The following is a 14,070-nucleotide window of genomic DNA, read 5'->3' on the forward strand; positions in this document are numbered from 1 at the left end:
CCCACCTGTGCAGGGGTTCAGGTGTAAGAGTTCTTTATAAATGCAGAGGATGGGGGCTGGGCACAAAGGGTGCCAAGATCTCTCTCACAAAGTCAACCAGAGCAGGCTTTTGCCTTTCACAGTGTACTGCTCCTTCAGACCACCAAGAATCAGTTGCCCAAGCCACGTGAATCCCTCGGTGCTGGTGCTTGAGTGGGGGGACCTCACCTGTGTGATGTGGCTTGGGACTGGGATTTGCAGCAGCTATTCACAACGGTCAACATTCATGATCTGCAGCTTAGTTAATTGATGTATAGGCTCATCTCACATCAAAATCTGTGAAGATCTTGTGTATGCATAAGAGAGAATGTTATTCCGCCATAAAAAGGAATGAAGTACTAAGTCATGCTACATCATAATGAGCCTTGAAAACATTATGCTCATGAAGGAAACCAGACACAAAAGTCCACATGTTGTATGATTCCATTGACAGGAAATGTCCAGAATAGGCCAATTCATAGAGAAAGACAATAGATTGATGGTTGCCAGGAGAACCGGGAGTGGTCTTTCATGGATCCGGAGTTTCCTTGGGGTGCTGCGTATGTTCTGGAATTAGAGAGTCTTGATGGTTGTACAACTTGGTGAATATACTAAATACTACTGAATTGTACACATTGAAAGAGTGAATTTCATGGCATGTGTGTTCTCTCTCCATTTTTAAAACTCTGTGGAGATCAGTTTGGCAAGATTATTATGGAAATAGTTGCCAATGGAAGCCATATTTCTAGAAGCACTACAGGAAATTATGAGGCAGCACTGCCCTGCTGTGTATCTCCAGGGCCTCAAATCCAGTCTCTAATTATAAATCAGAAATCAGAAATGCAGAACTGAAACGAGAGCCCAGGGGGTTGGTAAAGTAACGATGACCTTGTGAGGGTTCATCGAGGAGCAGGCTATATGCCCTTCCATGTTGGTGGCGTGGAGGCACAGCTCCAGGGGCTCCCCCCAAAAGTGACAAGTGACAAGTGACAAGTTGTGTTCTAAAAGTTATCAGCTGGGCAGAGCCAAAGAGCTGTTAATGCAACTATGAAACCTTGCTCAGAGTGTGTGCTGCTGGAAAGCCCACAGACACAGCTATGGGAAGAAGAGGATCAAAGATTCCTGCTCAAAACAGAGAAAAACAAAATACAGCCTGGTCAAAGCATTTTTCTCTTTATACTGGAGTTCTTTTAATCTTTATTGAAATATAATACACCTACAGAAAAATAAAATATGCCATACGTGTACATGAAGTTCTCTTCTTATCTTGGGAGTTGAAAATGGCCTCTAACAGTTTACATTCCATCACATTGCCTAGACAAGACTTATTTAATATAAATGGAAAAATTACTTTCTTTGGTAATGAGTCATTCAAATACATATCATAGCTATAGGATTGCAATAGTGTAAATCAACTGTACATCAATTAAAAAAATAAAAATAGGGGTTCCCATTGTGACAGAGCGGAAACGAGTCTGACTAGTATCCATGAGGATGCGGGTTCAATCCCTGGCCTTGCTCAGTGGGTTAAGATTCTGGCTGTGCTGTGAGCTCTGGTGTAGGTCACAGACGCGGCTCGGATCCTGCATTGCTGTGACTGTGGTGTAGGCCAGCAGCTGTAGCTCCGATCTGACCCCAGCCTGGGAACTTCCATATGCTACAGGTATGGCCCTAAAATGAATAAATAAATAAAATTTAAAAAGCCAGGCACTGCCAAAAGCTGTGGCATAGGTCGCAGATGTGGCTCAGATCCAGCGTTGCTGTGGTCGTGACGTAGGCTGACAGTTGCATCTCCAAATCGAATCCTAGCCTGGTAACTTCCATGTGGTGCAGGTGCGGCCATTAGAAAAAAGAAAAGTTTAAAATAAAATAAGCCAAAACAGCATACACATACATAGTTACAGGGTGGATGTGATGCAACAGTATAGATTCTTTCCCTTGCAACCTTCTAGGCCTGACCATCTCTGGAGAATGAAAGTGTCATCCCTGGTTTGAGGATTGACACAAAGCCCATCAGCAGCCAGGGATGGGGCACATTTCCAGAGTCTGGGGGCTCAGGGACTCTGGGCTGCTCCCACAAGTGACAGTGCATGGATGTCATGGTGAGGCTTCCTGATGACCCACCTTGACCTGATTCTACAAGAAAAGAATAATAGGATTTAGGATAATTGCAGAAGAGTAGACATTAATTCAGCCCAGAGGAGATATCTTTGACTGAAAAGAATGTGCACATCTCATTACTCCTACTCCTGCTCATTTGAAATTCTTGGCCAAATTAGGATCCATGTTTTTTGGGTAAGACTTTGAGAAAACAGCGTGTTTTCTTAAACAACTACGTAGTACTCCTGGGAATAAAAGTAGGGTATCTAGTGTTTTCTGTCTGTCCACGTGCTCATGTTCTACAAAAGTCTTAGCTCTAAAGGTATTTTGACTTGGTAATATTAATTTATTTTCAGGTCATTATTTATGATTCCACTTTTAATATACACGTCAAATAAAAACTTGGACAATTGTCTTCATGGAACAGACCATACATGACCCTGTACGGAATTCTTATGCGTTTAAGGATGTTTGGAGGAAGAGTAGTGAAAATACTAACAAATCCTATATCTTTTATATTGTGCCACTACTCTTACCCAATGCTTCTTGTAAATCATAGTCATAATAAATAATAGACCCAATACCATGACAAATGACTTTACTAATCATGAGAAGGAGGCATTCTTTTTTCTCAGTACCCTGTCATGCTCACCAGGTGTTATTAATCATAAATCTCTAGTTTCTACAGAAAATAAATACAGTTGCCCAGGTCTCACCCCCAAGTCGGGAAACTAGAATTTCTAGAAAGAAGGCATTGGGATTTGCATTATAGTAAGCTTCCCAGGTGATCCTGTTGCACAGCCAGGGTTGAGAACCACTGTGATACTAAGGAGGCTGTGGGAGTCTAGCCCGACAGCTTCGGAGCCCAGGGGAAGCAATGAGGGCATGATGTGCCTGGAGAACTTGATGAGCCCAGGTTGGCACGATTGAGCAGAGGGGATGGCAGGGCGGGTTTCACACTTCTTTTCTGAGCTTGAGTGGGAGTGGTTGCAGTTTCCATGGCAACCCTTCGCCTCTCTTCCAGTGGCCATGATGAGAGGGCTGGGCTGTGGGCAGAGCAGGGGGTTTGAGACTGGGGGTGGGGGTGGGGCTCACGGAAGGGCCTGAGGGGGGCAACTCCTGAATCCTCGGGATGGTGGGTCCAGGAAGGTGGGACCCACCACCTTCCACTTTCAAGGGGAGCAGGAGGGGGAAAGAGTGCTTTCCCGGGCTGTCCTTTCCACCCACAGCCTGGGCTGTGACAGCTGAAGTTTTGCTCATGCAGAACCACCTGCCACGCCGCCTCAAAAAACTGATCCTGCCACACTCTACCTGGAGCCGATGGAGACCGCCTACCCCAGGCTCCCTATAGACACTGTCACTCCCCACTGACACTGAGAGCACCCCCTGTCCCGTCCTCCCACTTGAGCCCAAGATCCAGAACCTTCCCAGGTAGGGCCAGAGCAGAACCAGCACTGACCCATTGGTTGTGGCAAAACCGGACACAGAAGCTGAGTGTCCATGAGAAAATATCTTCATTTACAGCCTGACTCATCAAACACAGATGTCCTCACTCTGTCGCTCTGCGAGGTAAATGGGGTAGGATCATATTTTGGAAATGTTAACCTTCCCTCTCCCCCTGGACAGCAGACCTGCAGTGTCCATTACCACAGGGGTGACACAGCAGAAACTCAGTCTTGGCTTTGGAACGTCAGAAGCCTGGCTCACAAGAACTCAAGACACATACAGTGAATTTGGAAGCCTGTACGATGGGTTAGAGAAAAAGGCCTCCTCTTTCCCCGCTGTGTAAAGAGTCCACAGGCCAGTGGGCCCTGGGGAAGCAAAGAGACTCTATATGGACAATGGGGGACAGGGGTTGAGAAAAGGGCCCTGACAAGGGCGCTGTGTCTGAAGGGAGTGGGGAGCATGACAAACATCCCAGAGAGGTTTGGAAGTGTCAAAGATGGAAGAACCCTGGGCCCCCTGCTTCCTGGGTAGAGGCTGGGGAAACAGCTGAGCGCAGAGGGGAAGGGACCCCTTGCTGTCTGACTCAACGGATGGGCTTGGGATGGCCCCGCAGAGCTGCCAGAGGCCCGGAGGGGTGCAGGGACAGGACCTAGAATGTCCTCATGCCCCAGGAGCAGGCAGACCCGAGGAGGCTTCATGGTAGGGAGGGAGGGAGTACCTTGCGGGGGCCGTGCCCCACCTCTGCCCCGCCAGTGACCAACCACACAGGCATGCGAATGTTTCAGCAGGTGCTGGCATGGAAGGATGATGATGGCTGAAGGCCAAAGTCGTACACCACTTAAAGCCCCCCCCCCCACCAAAATTAACCCCAAGAAAACGTGGAAGAGGAACCCCGGAGTGACGGAGATTAATTTCTACCGCCTGGTGAAATGGAGGTCGTGGGGGAAATTACATCCAGTGTTAGAAAAATTCAGTTAACGTTTCTTGCAGATGAGAGTGTGTGGACCAAGTTGGATATAAGTAACTGGTGAAGGTTTCCTTCATAGTTTTGTTATAAATAAAAGATGAAAAGGAAATTTCAGTGGAATAACACTCCACAAGCCAAAGAAGCGTCACTTGCAAGGTCTGTCCATTTCAAATTTTCCTCTGTGTCTTTGAATTCAGAAAGAACCACACCTTCAGAGTGACCGGAGCCTTTTCAGAGTGAAAATTATGAAGTCTGTTCATGGGTTATTCTTTTGGTTTTCTCAATGGTTCATCCTCCATCATCCAAACGCAGGGCCCTCACAGGGGACCGACAGCCCTGCTCACTGGTAAGAGCTAAGGGTGAAAATGGAGGGGGACCCCCCACATCAACAGGCAGCCCTGAAAGGCACTGCTGGGAGAGCACAGGGCAGTGGCAAAGTTGTGAGCAATCGCGGGGGTAGTTTCCGGGGGGGGGGAACACCACTGGGACAAGTGCCAGGTAGTCCAAGAGCTGAGCAGTCCAGAGCCCTGGACCGAACTGGTGGCTGAGGGGCTCCCCACCCCCCCACTCTCACCCCCGGGGGAGCCAGGTGAGGGGAGAGCCATGGGTGGGCATGGCACAGTCAGCCCCGGGGTAATCCTAGTGCCTCTGGTTCAGAAAACCCCAGGCTTGATGCAGCTGTTCTCCTTAATTTCATCATCCCACAGTGGACCGGGCAATCCTGAGGCCTCCTGGCAGGGCAAGGGCTATGGGGGAGGCCTGGAGAAGCCTGTGAGGGAAAGAGAATGGAAGACTAAATGGAGAGAGACGATTGCCTTTCTAATAGGAGAACCTCTGCCAAGCAGGTGGAATTTGCACCCCCACCATCTGCAAATCTAGCAACTGGACTACAAGGAAAGAGTCTGATTTCATGTCCAGTTGACTGAGATGGGTGTTTAGAAAGAGGCTTCCTCTTTCCAGCCTGAGTTCTTACCGAGTGTGGAAATTCCATCCAACCAAGGTTTATTAACTGGCTTCCTTCCAGGGACATTCTCAGCAGGGGGGAACTGAACTGAGAGAGGGCAGCTCTAACTCCCCGGAGGTCCTGAAGGCACGTCACTGATCTGGCCTCTACTCCAGGCCCTGTCCACCCCTCTTATGAGGCCCTCCATCATTTCAGCTGAGAATGGGACAAAGCAGTGGTCCCACAGTGAGTCTTGATGCTGGTAGATTTCACAAGGCTGCTCAGCTATAAGCTGGGCCACTCCCATCTTCAGGGTGCCCCAGTCTGAGATCTGGGTGCCCAGGGAGACTGAGGGGCTGATGCTGAGGCCAGGGGCCCCGGGCGGAGCCTACCTGAACAAGAGCCAGACCAGCAAGTGGGGCTGAGGGGAAGTGAGAGCTGAGTCCCCGGCTCCCTTCACTGGCTTCCAGGTGTGCCAGGTGGCCTGAGAGCAAAGGTTCCAAGGTTCTCAGGCCCCGAGGGCATCAATTCCAGCAGGGCTGAGCACCAGAGCCTGAAGGATGTCAGAGAGGGACACCACGCCCAGAAGGTGCTGGGTCTCATCCACGAGCACCAGGCGGTGCACCTGTGGGCCCACAGAGGCTCAGTGAGGGGGCAGTGCCATGCGGCTATGGCAGCCAATGAGGTTGGCACTGAGAATCAGGGGCAACAACTTAACCTAACTGGGGGTGCAAGAGAGGGTCTCCTAGAAACTGCTTAGGGGTGGCTGTGACCACCCTGGGTGATCAGCTGGCTGTGGCCCTTGGCCTGAGGGCCCCGATAATAGGACCAGTCACTGGCCAATATGGACACCATGAGCTTGGCCATGAGATGGGGGATGGGGGGGCCGGACAGGTGCCCGGTGGATGGGCTAGCTGGAGCTGCTCACGAGGAGGACGGGGCCCTACATGTTGGGAGCAGGCATGAAGGGGCTGGGGTACCTGTTCCCGGACAATCCGGTCAATGACTTCCCCCAAGGTCTCGTGGGGCTGGCAGGAAAGGACGCCTTCCAGACACAGTGTCCGCTGCCTCAGGGCTTCTCCCACACTCATGTCCAGGTGGTTGTATGTTTGTTGGGCAGCCAGGTGCTGGGCAGGGAGGGGGGACCATTCTTAGCCCTCGGCCAGGCTCCAGTCCCACAAATAATCTCTCTATATACACTGTAAAGGCCTCCCTGGTCCACAGATACCAACCTCCATCCATCTTCACACCACAGCCTCCCTGTGGTCCCCCAGGTCCCCTCCGTTCCCCATAGATACTTACGATCACATCAAAGCGAGAGTAGAGGCCCACTACCTGTCCTGTGGGGGATGGGAGGGGCAGGGAGGAAGGTGTGAGAAAGACAGGGGAGAGGTTTGGGTCAGAACCAGGATGCTGAGCGAGGGCCTGGGGTGGGGTTTGGGAATGAACTCCCCACCCCTCAGGCTACCGGCTTTATAGTGAGGCATCAGACGGCCAGCACCTGAGCCCACAGATCAAATAGCATCACACAGAGAGACACACCTGCCGTCATGCCTCCTAATATGATGAGACAGGAGTACATGGCATCACCTCTGAAATATTCTAGGTTCAAATGTCTAGCCTGAATCTGATCCAGCCTTTAGAGCTAATTTCCCGGTCACAGGAAACGCAGGAATAGAGAAAAAAAATAAGGGCTACCTGTGGAAAGCTAACAGGCAAATCTCTCAAAGTGTGACATTCTACAGGACAACTGACCCAGCTTCTCATCACCGGTGTCACGAAAATAAAGCAAGGAGGGAACTGTTCTAGATTAAAAGAGGCTTAAGGGAAAAAAGAAGCAAATGCGAAACATGGACCTTGATTGGATCTTGGTCTCAACAAATCAACTGTTAAAAAAAAAAAAGATATTCTTGGGGAAAATGGAGAAATGAGAATTAGGATTGGATATTAGATAGCATTAATAAATTATTCATAATTGTTAGGTGATATAGGAAGTACACTTATTTTAAGAGAGGCAGATGAAGTGTTCCGGGGTGAAATGACATAATTCTATAATATAATTTACTTTAAATTACTTTGGCCAAGAAAAAAAAAAAAGAACTGGTCACGGCATCATGTTAACAGTGGTTAATCCAGGTGGATACGTGGGGTTCATTATAGTTTTTTCTGCCATGTTCAGACATTGGAAATGTTTCATAATCAAACATAAATTAAAATACTTCTCGATATCTGGCTTCTTTATGGTGAATTTAACCTTGAAACAGTGTGCAGCCATGGTTCCTTTAAGTCTTTTTCAGAGGAAGAACTTGAGGTCTGGCTCAGAGAGGCTAAGCAACTGGTCCAAAGCTCAAAGAAGGCAGAGACTGCTAGCCCTGACTCCATGCTGGACCCCAAGTTGATGCCACCTAGACCCCTGCCCCCCCGCAGTCCCATCACAGCCAGAGCCCCCATCCTGGGCATAGGTACCAGTTTCGTTGACCACAGGCAGCGCAGACACACGCCGGTCCACGAAGATGTCCAGTGCGGTCAGGATGGGCGCCGTTTCCAGCACCACGGCCAAGTCTCGGAATGTGCCGATGCCCAAATCTTGGATGGTGCGGTAGAGGAAGGAGGGCCGGGGCAGCAGGGTGCCCTGGTTGGGTTGGGACAGGTGAGGCCAGGAGGGAGTAGCCCTCAGGGGGCTCCCAGCTACTCCCTCCCCCATCCCTAGGGCTGAAGACTTCTCAGCCACTCAGGTTGTCCCTGAGGCTGTGCCCAGGCTCACAAAGATGTGCAGGAACTTGAGAAGCCGCTTATGTGTGAGGATGTGGAGCACAGCCCCGGAGACAGGGTCCAGGACCGGCAGGCGGTGGATCCGGTTCTTGATGAGGGCGTAGACAGCTTCGAACAGGCTGTGGAGGTGGGAGCAGTGAGCCTGGGGCAGTCTGGAAAGAGAGCCCCTTCATCCCAGCCCCCCTGGAGAGGAGGACAGGGTGTCAAAGCTGCCGCATCTGCAGTCCACGGACGATGAGTCCATGAGCTTAGAACCGATGAGCTGGAGAAGGGGTCTGTGCGGGGCAAGGAGGCTCGAGTGGGCGGCTGGGGAAGCTCACCTGTCATTGGGAGAGATGGAGACCAGAGGCTTGAAGCAGCCTTGAAGGTAGATCTCTGCAGGAAAAGCCAGAATCAGCACAAAGGGGCCGACCACCCCGCCTCACGTGGCCACCCCCAGACTGTCTCCCTCCCTTAGATCCCCTGGGCTCCCGATCACCCTCCTCCCGCTTCCTCCAGGAAACCTCCACTGCGCATGCTCTCCCTGAGGTCCTTGGCCCCATCCTCACCCACACACCCTCAGCCCCTTCGCCCGTCCCCTCGCCTGCTCACCCCTCCAGGTCTCAATCTTATGTTCTTCAATCTCGTAGATCTGGACCTAAAGACAGCAACGGAACTCCCAAAGTCAGGCGAGGGTCCCCTGAACTCCTTCCACCCCAGCCCAGATGGGTGTCCCAGGACCCCCAGCCCACTCCTCACCAGGGGGGACCTGTAATAGCGGTGCAGCACCAAGATGAAGTCTGTGATGGTCAGCATCCCTGTGGGGGGGGCGAGGGGGGAGCAATGGGGGTCAGCCCGGGCCCCTCCCCCCACCCTGCCCACATCCTTTTACTGAGGGTGGCCAAAAGAGGACAGGAGGGCAGCCCCTCCCGTGCCTGACAAATGGGGTTGTCCCTCTTATGCTTCCCCTGTCATTTCTCTCCTTCCTGCCCTGCTTCTTCTATTTTCTGACTTCCTTCCTCCGCCTGTCCTCTTCTTACTTAGCACCTGCGACAGGGACCTTGGGGTAGTAGAGCTGGAGGGGTCAGCTGGTCACAGCTCTCCTACAGTTGAGATCTCCCAGCTGGCCACCAGGAGACCGGGGTCAAATGCTCCCCCCCTCTCCAGGCCAGGCCCCTGCTTGGTTGAAGCCTGTGGTGTGTCAGAGCTCGGCCCTAGAATCACCCCACAAGGTCCCCCTATTCCCTTCCCCACCACCTCTGCCTCCCCAGCCCCTCCTCACCCACGAAGCTCTGCTTCTTGCTGTCCCACAAAGGTGCCGCTCGGACGCCGTTGGCCACCAGGGCAAAGAAGGCCTTCTTGATCTGAGCGCCGGAGAGAACAGTTGAGGGTGAATCGTTCCCTGCGCCTCAGAGGTCCCCTGCCAGCCAGGGTTCTTCCACCGGGCGCCTCCCGGGCCTGCCTCTACATGAGCCTGCTGTCTGCCTCTCCCACGTCCTGGCATGCCCTCCACGAGATCCTTGTCTGCACATTTGTTCCAGATCTAAGGCTGCTGGTGGCCAGAGGTACTGAGGTGACCCCTCCCCAAGCACTCCAAGGTGTGGGAAACCAACCCAGTGTTTCTACTCCAAAGTCATAAGTGTACAGACACACATAGTATCGATTTTGTTAAGTGCTAGAGGTGAAATTATGTGTATAATATTTACAAAATATTTTTCCCTAAATAAATTTTACATTGACTTATTTGGGCCTCACCCTAAACAAGACTATCTACACCTGCTGACTGTAATTTTCTAATATTGTAAAATATCTAATATTATAACATACAAAGCTACTACATGAAATGTATTTGTTCATATTCCACTAGAATCAAATAGTGCACACAGCGAGAAGCACGGAACCAAATGTTTCATAGTTTAACCTAAGGGAAGAGTGGGGAGCAGAGCTCATCCTATTTTTCTCTTACCAAGAGTCCCTTGCTCTTTGTCCTAAGCCACCCTGCAAAGACTTTCATATATTGCCTGGCTTGTCCCAGGAATCCTCTGAAATTCGCAGGCTAAAGCAGGCATTCCTATCTCTGGATACTGAGTTGCAGAGCTGGGATGACAATTAAGGGGTGCGTGCAGAGAGCAGAAGCCCTCCCCCGGTCTCCATTCATGCCGGAAGGAGTTCGGGAAGGGGCTTGGAGGGGGGCAGAGCTGGCAAGGCATCCTGGGGGGGGGTGAGGATGGGGGGGGCTGAGGCGTGGCCTCACCTCCAGCATGGTGTCGAAGATGACCAGTTTGGAGCTGGTCGCCATGGCATCGTAGCAGGTGTGCTCCTGCATGAAGTGCATGTAGACCTGGGCCCCCGGCTTCTGCAGCTCATCATCCCAGCCCAGCCTGGGTAACAGCACCTCTGGGGATGGGCACAGGGCTGGCCTCTCTTCCACCAGCCCAAGCTCATCCCCCGACGCCGCCGAGGCTGAGAACTCTATGCCCAGATCCAGATGGTCTGTGTTGGAGTCGGAGGCTGAGGCTGCACAGTCAGAGGGGAGGATGTCCCGCTCTGTTGGGGGGTTGTCCACCTCGGCCAAGGGAGCGGCTTGGGCCAAGGGTGTGGCCTTGGGGAATGTGGCCTCCTGCCCGGTGGACTCAGCAACTGGCCTGGACTGGGGACCTGTTCGGGGAGTGCGGGGGAGAGGACAGTAACTCCCTCTTCCAGAGAACTTTCTCATCTGCTGTCTCCATTCATCCTCATCGCAACCTTGGGAAGCCTGAATGCTGTGGCCCCATTTTGCAGGTGAGAGAGCTGAGTCTCAGAAAGTCACAGAGAAGACAGTGGCTCTGTCCTGAGTTGGCCACCTTGGATCCCTGGACCCCTGGATCAGCAATGCAGTTGTCCTCCCCCTTGTGGGGAGACTGGCTGCATGATGTTATGTGCCTGTGTTATGGAGGGACCAGACCAGAGACGGGCCCCAGGTTTGAGGACTGCCCACTGCCCCCAGTCCCAGCTCCCCAGAACTGGCCTTGAACTCACCTTCCCTCGGGCCCGGAGGCCCCCCTTCCTCTATATCCTCCTGCCTTGTCCATCTAGAGGCCTTGGTCCCCTGGTCCCCATGGCTTCTTTCTGAGCTGGTGGTCACAGCTCGGGATGGCCATGAACGGCTCTCTCCTTGCTCTAGGAAGCTCATCTCTGCAAGGGAGAATGGGACCTGTTTGGTTAATGGGGAGTAACACAATAAATTCCATTAAAATGTTACTAATAATAATATTTAATATTGGGAAGCTTCAAAGGGCTTGTCCTCCAACAAATTTCTCATTCAACCCTCACGGCAATCTTATCCGAAGGGCATGGCTATCAGCCCTGTTTTACTAACGAGAGACCTGAGCTCAGAGAGGTGAAGCAATTTGCCACAAATCACACAGCTAGTAAGCGAGAAAGTCAAGAGAGTCCCAATCTCCAGACTCTATAGATGCCCCCTCTACTCTTTTGAAAGAGGGAGGAGGTGAGGGAGAGGGAGGAAGAAGAAACAAAGCGGAACAAAGAAGGCAAAGGAGAGGAAGACAAGAGCCAGGCGAGTGGAGTGGGGGAGATTGGGGTCCTGAAGACGTGGAAGAAAAGGAGGTGGGAGAAGAGCCTGGGCCCGCGAGCAGGGGCAGCCCCACCTACCTTGATGCTTAGGTCCCCCGAGGCTGCTCCAGGAGGGAGTCTGTGTGGAGAAGAGTGACTTTTGGGGTGGGGAAGACGCCCCACGTTCTGGACCACACGGAAATCCCTTCCCAGCACACAGGCACGGGTGCGCACAAACACCCCCCACCCATGTATACACAAACACACAAACACCCAGCCCCCAAACACTAACGCACACTACCTACCCAAACACACACACTCAGACACACACAGAACCGCACAGACTCACTTACACAAGGAGTATACACATGCGGACCCCCTCACGCTCATATATATATACACAGAAAATCCTGGCTATGCAAGCACGCACGCGTACGCACATCCGCAGTGGTGGGCCCTCTGCCCTCTGGCCTCAGCTGCTCCAGCTCCCAGCCCCCCCGGGACCCCGGGACCCTGCGCAGTGCCTGCTCTAGCTCGGCAAGCTCCATGGAGGAGTGCGCAACACTGTATCTGGGCAGCACTATTCTGGGCCCGACCCCTGGCACCCTGCCCTCCTGGATCGGGTTCTCTCTGATTGGGTGGCAGGGAGCAGGGTGGAAGGGGTCCACCCGCTCAGCTGCTCCAGCCCAGCAGCCTGGGGGCCCCCTGGGGAGGGGTGGGGCCCACCTGGAATCTTGATGCCTGGTCCCGGGCTGTCTCCTGGGTCTCTGAGGACAGGTGAGAAGGATCCTGCTGTGGGGGAAGCAGCTTGGAACTGGGGTGGGAGGAGGGGAGCTCTCAGAGCCCCCGCTGTGTTCCCACCGTGAGGGCCTCTCTCATTTGTCAGGCGCCAAAGGAGGGAAAATGCAAGCAAGTTGAGCTTAACTTTCTTCCTTGTACAAACTCCGGTCGTGGGTGGCACTGGGGTTAGAAAGGGCTAGTTGCAGCCAGCTGGGAGGCTGGGGAGGCGGAGTTCGTGGGTGGTCCCGGGAGGATGGCCAGTGTGTGTCCAGATGTCCCCCTCTGAGTCCCAGGAGACCGTCCTTCTCTCTGGTGGAGTGGGATGGTTGGGGCAGGCGGGGAGTTGTGAGAATCGCCTTCCAGGTATGAAGTGGGCTTGAAGGCATGGGGCCTGTGCCAGTCCACAGTGTGAGAGACACCTGTTTCTACCTGCAGAGGTAGATCCAGGTGTGCAGGAGCCCCAGGCCCCCCACCCCACTGTGTGCGCTCTCCCTCTGTCTCCTGGTGCCAACGGAATCCCAGCAGGCTCCGTGGCGGCCCACCCCCCCTTCCTTGGCATTCCTGGGGCCTGAGTCACTGTCCAAATTGGTAACGCTGACCCAGCTGCTCCAGCTCCCCTCTCTGTCCCTCCCTCCCTCTCTTCTTTCCAGGCTCTTCCATCCCAGTCTCGCCATGGACTGGACAGACACTCAGTAACGGGTTACTGGGTTTCTCGATGAATGTAATGAACATATTTCTCATCAGTTCTCAAGGCCCCTATATCGCCTAAGGGGCAGGTGGAGGAGGACAGAGAGGGAAGGGGCTTGCCGTCCGTGGGTGTCTTTGGTGGTACAGGGGGAAAATGCAGCTCTTCTTCTGCAGCATCCCTGTGGCCTCTGCCTGTCTGCTCCCTGGTGATGAAACATGCAAAGCATCGCTAATGGGGAGTTCCCATTGCGGCTCAGCCCTTTAAGAATTTGACTAGCATCCATGAGGATGCAGGTTCGATCCCTGGCCTTGCCCAGTGGGTTAAGGATCCAGCGTTGCTGCAAGCTGCGGCATAGTTCACAGATGCAGCTTGGATCTGGTATTGCTGTGGCTATGGTGTAGGCCTGCAGCTGCAGCTCCGATTCGAGCCCTGGACTAAGAACTTCCAGGTGCTGCAGGTGCCACCCTAAAAAGGAAAAAAAAAAAAAAAAAAAAAGCACAGCCAATGGGACACCTCAAAAGGGAGAAAGATCACGCCTACCATCCCCAGAGCTATGCTGTGCCTTGAATCCCAAAGGCCCCCCGCCTTCTTCTGCCCCGGGACCACCTTCACAGCCAAGCCAGAGACGGAACAGGCTCAACCTCTGCCTTCTCCTGCAATACCCCTTTCTCCCCTCCACCTCAGACACATTCCACCCACAGGACCAGCATCAGGGGCTCCTCTTTTTTATTTTATTTATTTATTTATTTATTTTTGTCTTTTTGCTATTTCTTGGGCCGCTCCCACAGCATATGGAGGTTCCCAGGCTAGGGGTCAAATCAGAGC

The 14,070-nt window shown here is 52.7% G+C and overlaps 1 protein-coding gene across 24 annotated transcripts; it reads right to left on the minus strand.

Moving 5' to 3' along the window:
- Positions 1–1,183: 1,183 nt before the first annotated feature.
- Positions 1,184–13,053, minus strand: PRKAG3 (protein kinase AMP-activated non-catalytic subunit gamma 3). 24 transcript variants are annotated; one of them, XM_084998302.1, is made up of 15 exons: positions 12,504–13,053; positions 11,877–11,916; positions 11,244–11,399; positions 10,480–10,883; positions 9,508–9,589; positions 8,985–9,043; positions 8,838–8,883; positions 8,567–8,621; positions 8,239–8,365; positions 7,941–8,106; positions 6,777–6,814; positions 6,455–6,601; positions 5,867–6,099; positions 5,505–5,690; positions 3,614–5,300 (listed from the first exon to the last, which is right to left on the minus strand). In XM_084998302.1, exons 3-13 carry the CDS (start codon positions 11,395–11,397, stop codon positions 5,983–5,985), a joined length of 1,395 nt encoding a protein of 464 aa, XP_084854428.1. In that variant the 5' UTR covers positions 11,398–11,399; positions 11,877–11,916; positions 12,504–13,053; the 3' UTR covers positions 3,614–5,300; positions 5,505–5,690; positions 5,867–5,982.
- Between the last annotated feature and the right edge of the window lie 1,017 nt (positions 13,054–14,070).

This window comes from Sus scrofa, chromosome 15, assembly GCF_054392235.1.
Source record: "Sus scrofa isolate SSC_HxYL_T2T_F1_AM1 chromosome 15, Sscrofa_HxYL_maternal_Yorkshire_Landrace_v2.0, whole genome shotgun sequence".
NCBI classification, from domain to species: Eukaryota; Metazoa; Chordata; class Mammalia; order Artiodactyla; family Suidae; genus Sus; species Sus scrofa.

What these genes read in the sequence shown, in the direction of transcription:
- PRKAG3 (XM_084998288.1), bottom strand. Translation starts at nt 12,325, where the DNA reads ATGGAGCTTGCCGAGCTAGAGCAGGCACTGCGCAGGGTCCCGGGGTCC. An exon ending in CGGGGGACCTAAGCATCAAG is followed by an intron (nt 11,400 to 11,876) that starts GTAGGTGGGGCT and finishes TCTCCCTTGCAG; the next exon opens with AGATGAGCTTCCTAGAGCAA. An exon ending in ACTCTCGCTTTGATGTGATC is followed by an intron (nt 6,602 to 6,776) that starts GTAAGTATCTAT and finishes CTCCCTGCCCAG; the next exon opens with CACCTGGCTGCCCAACAAAC.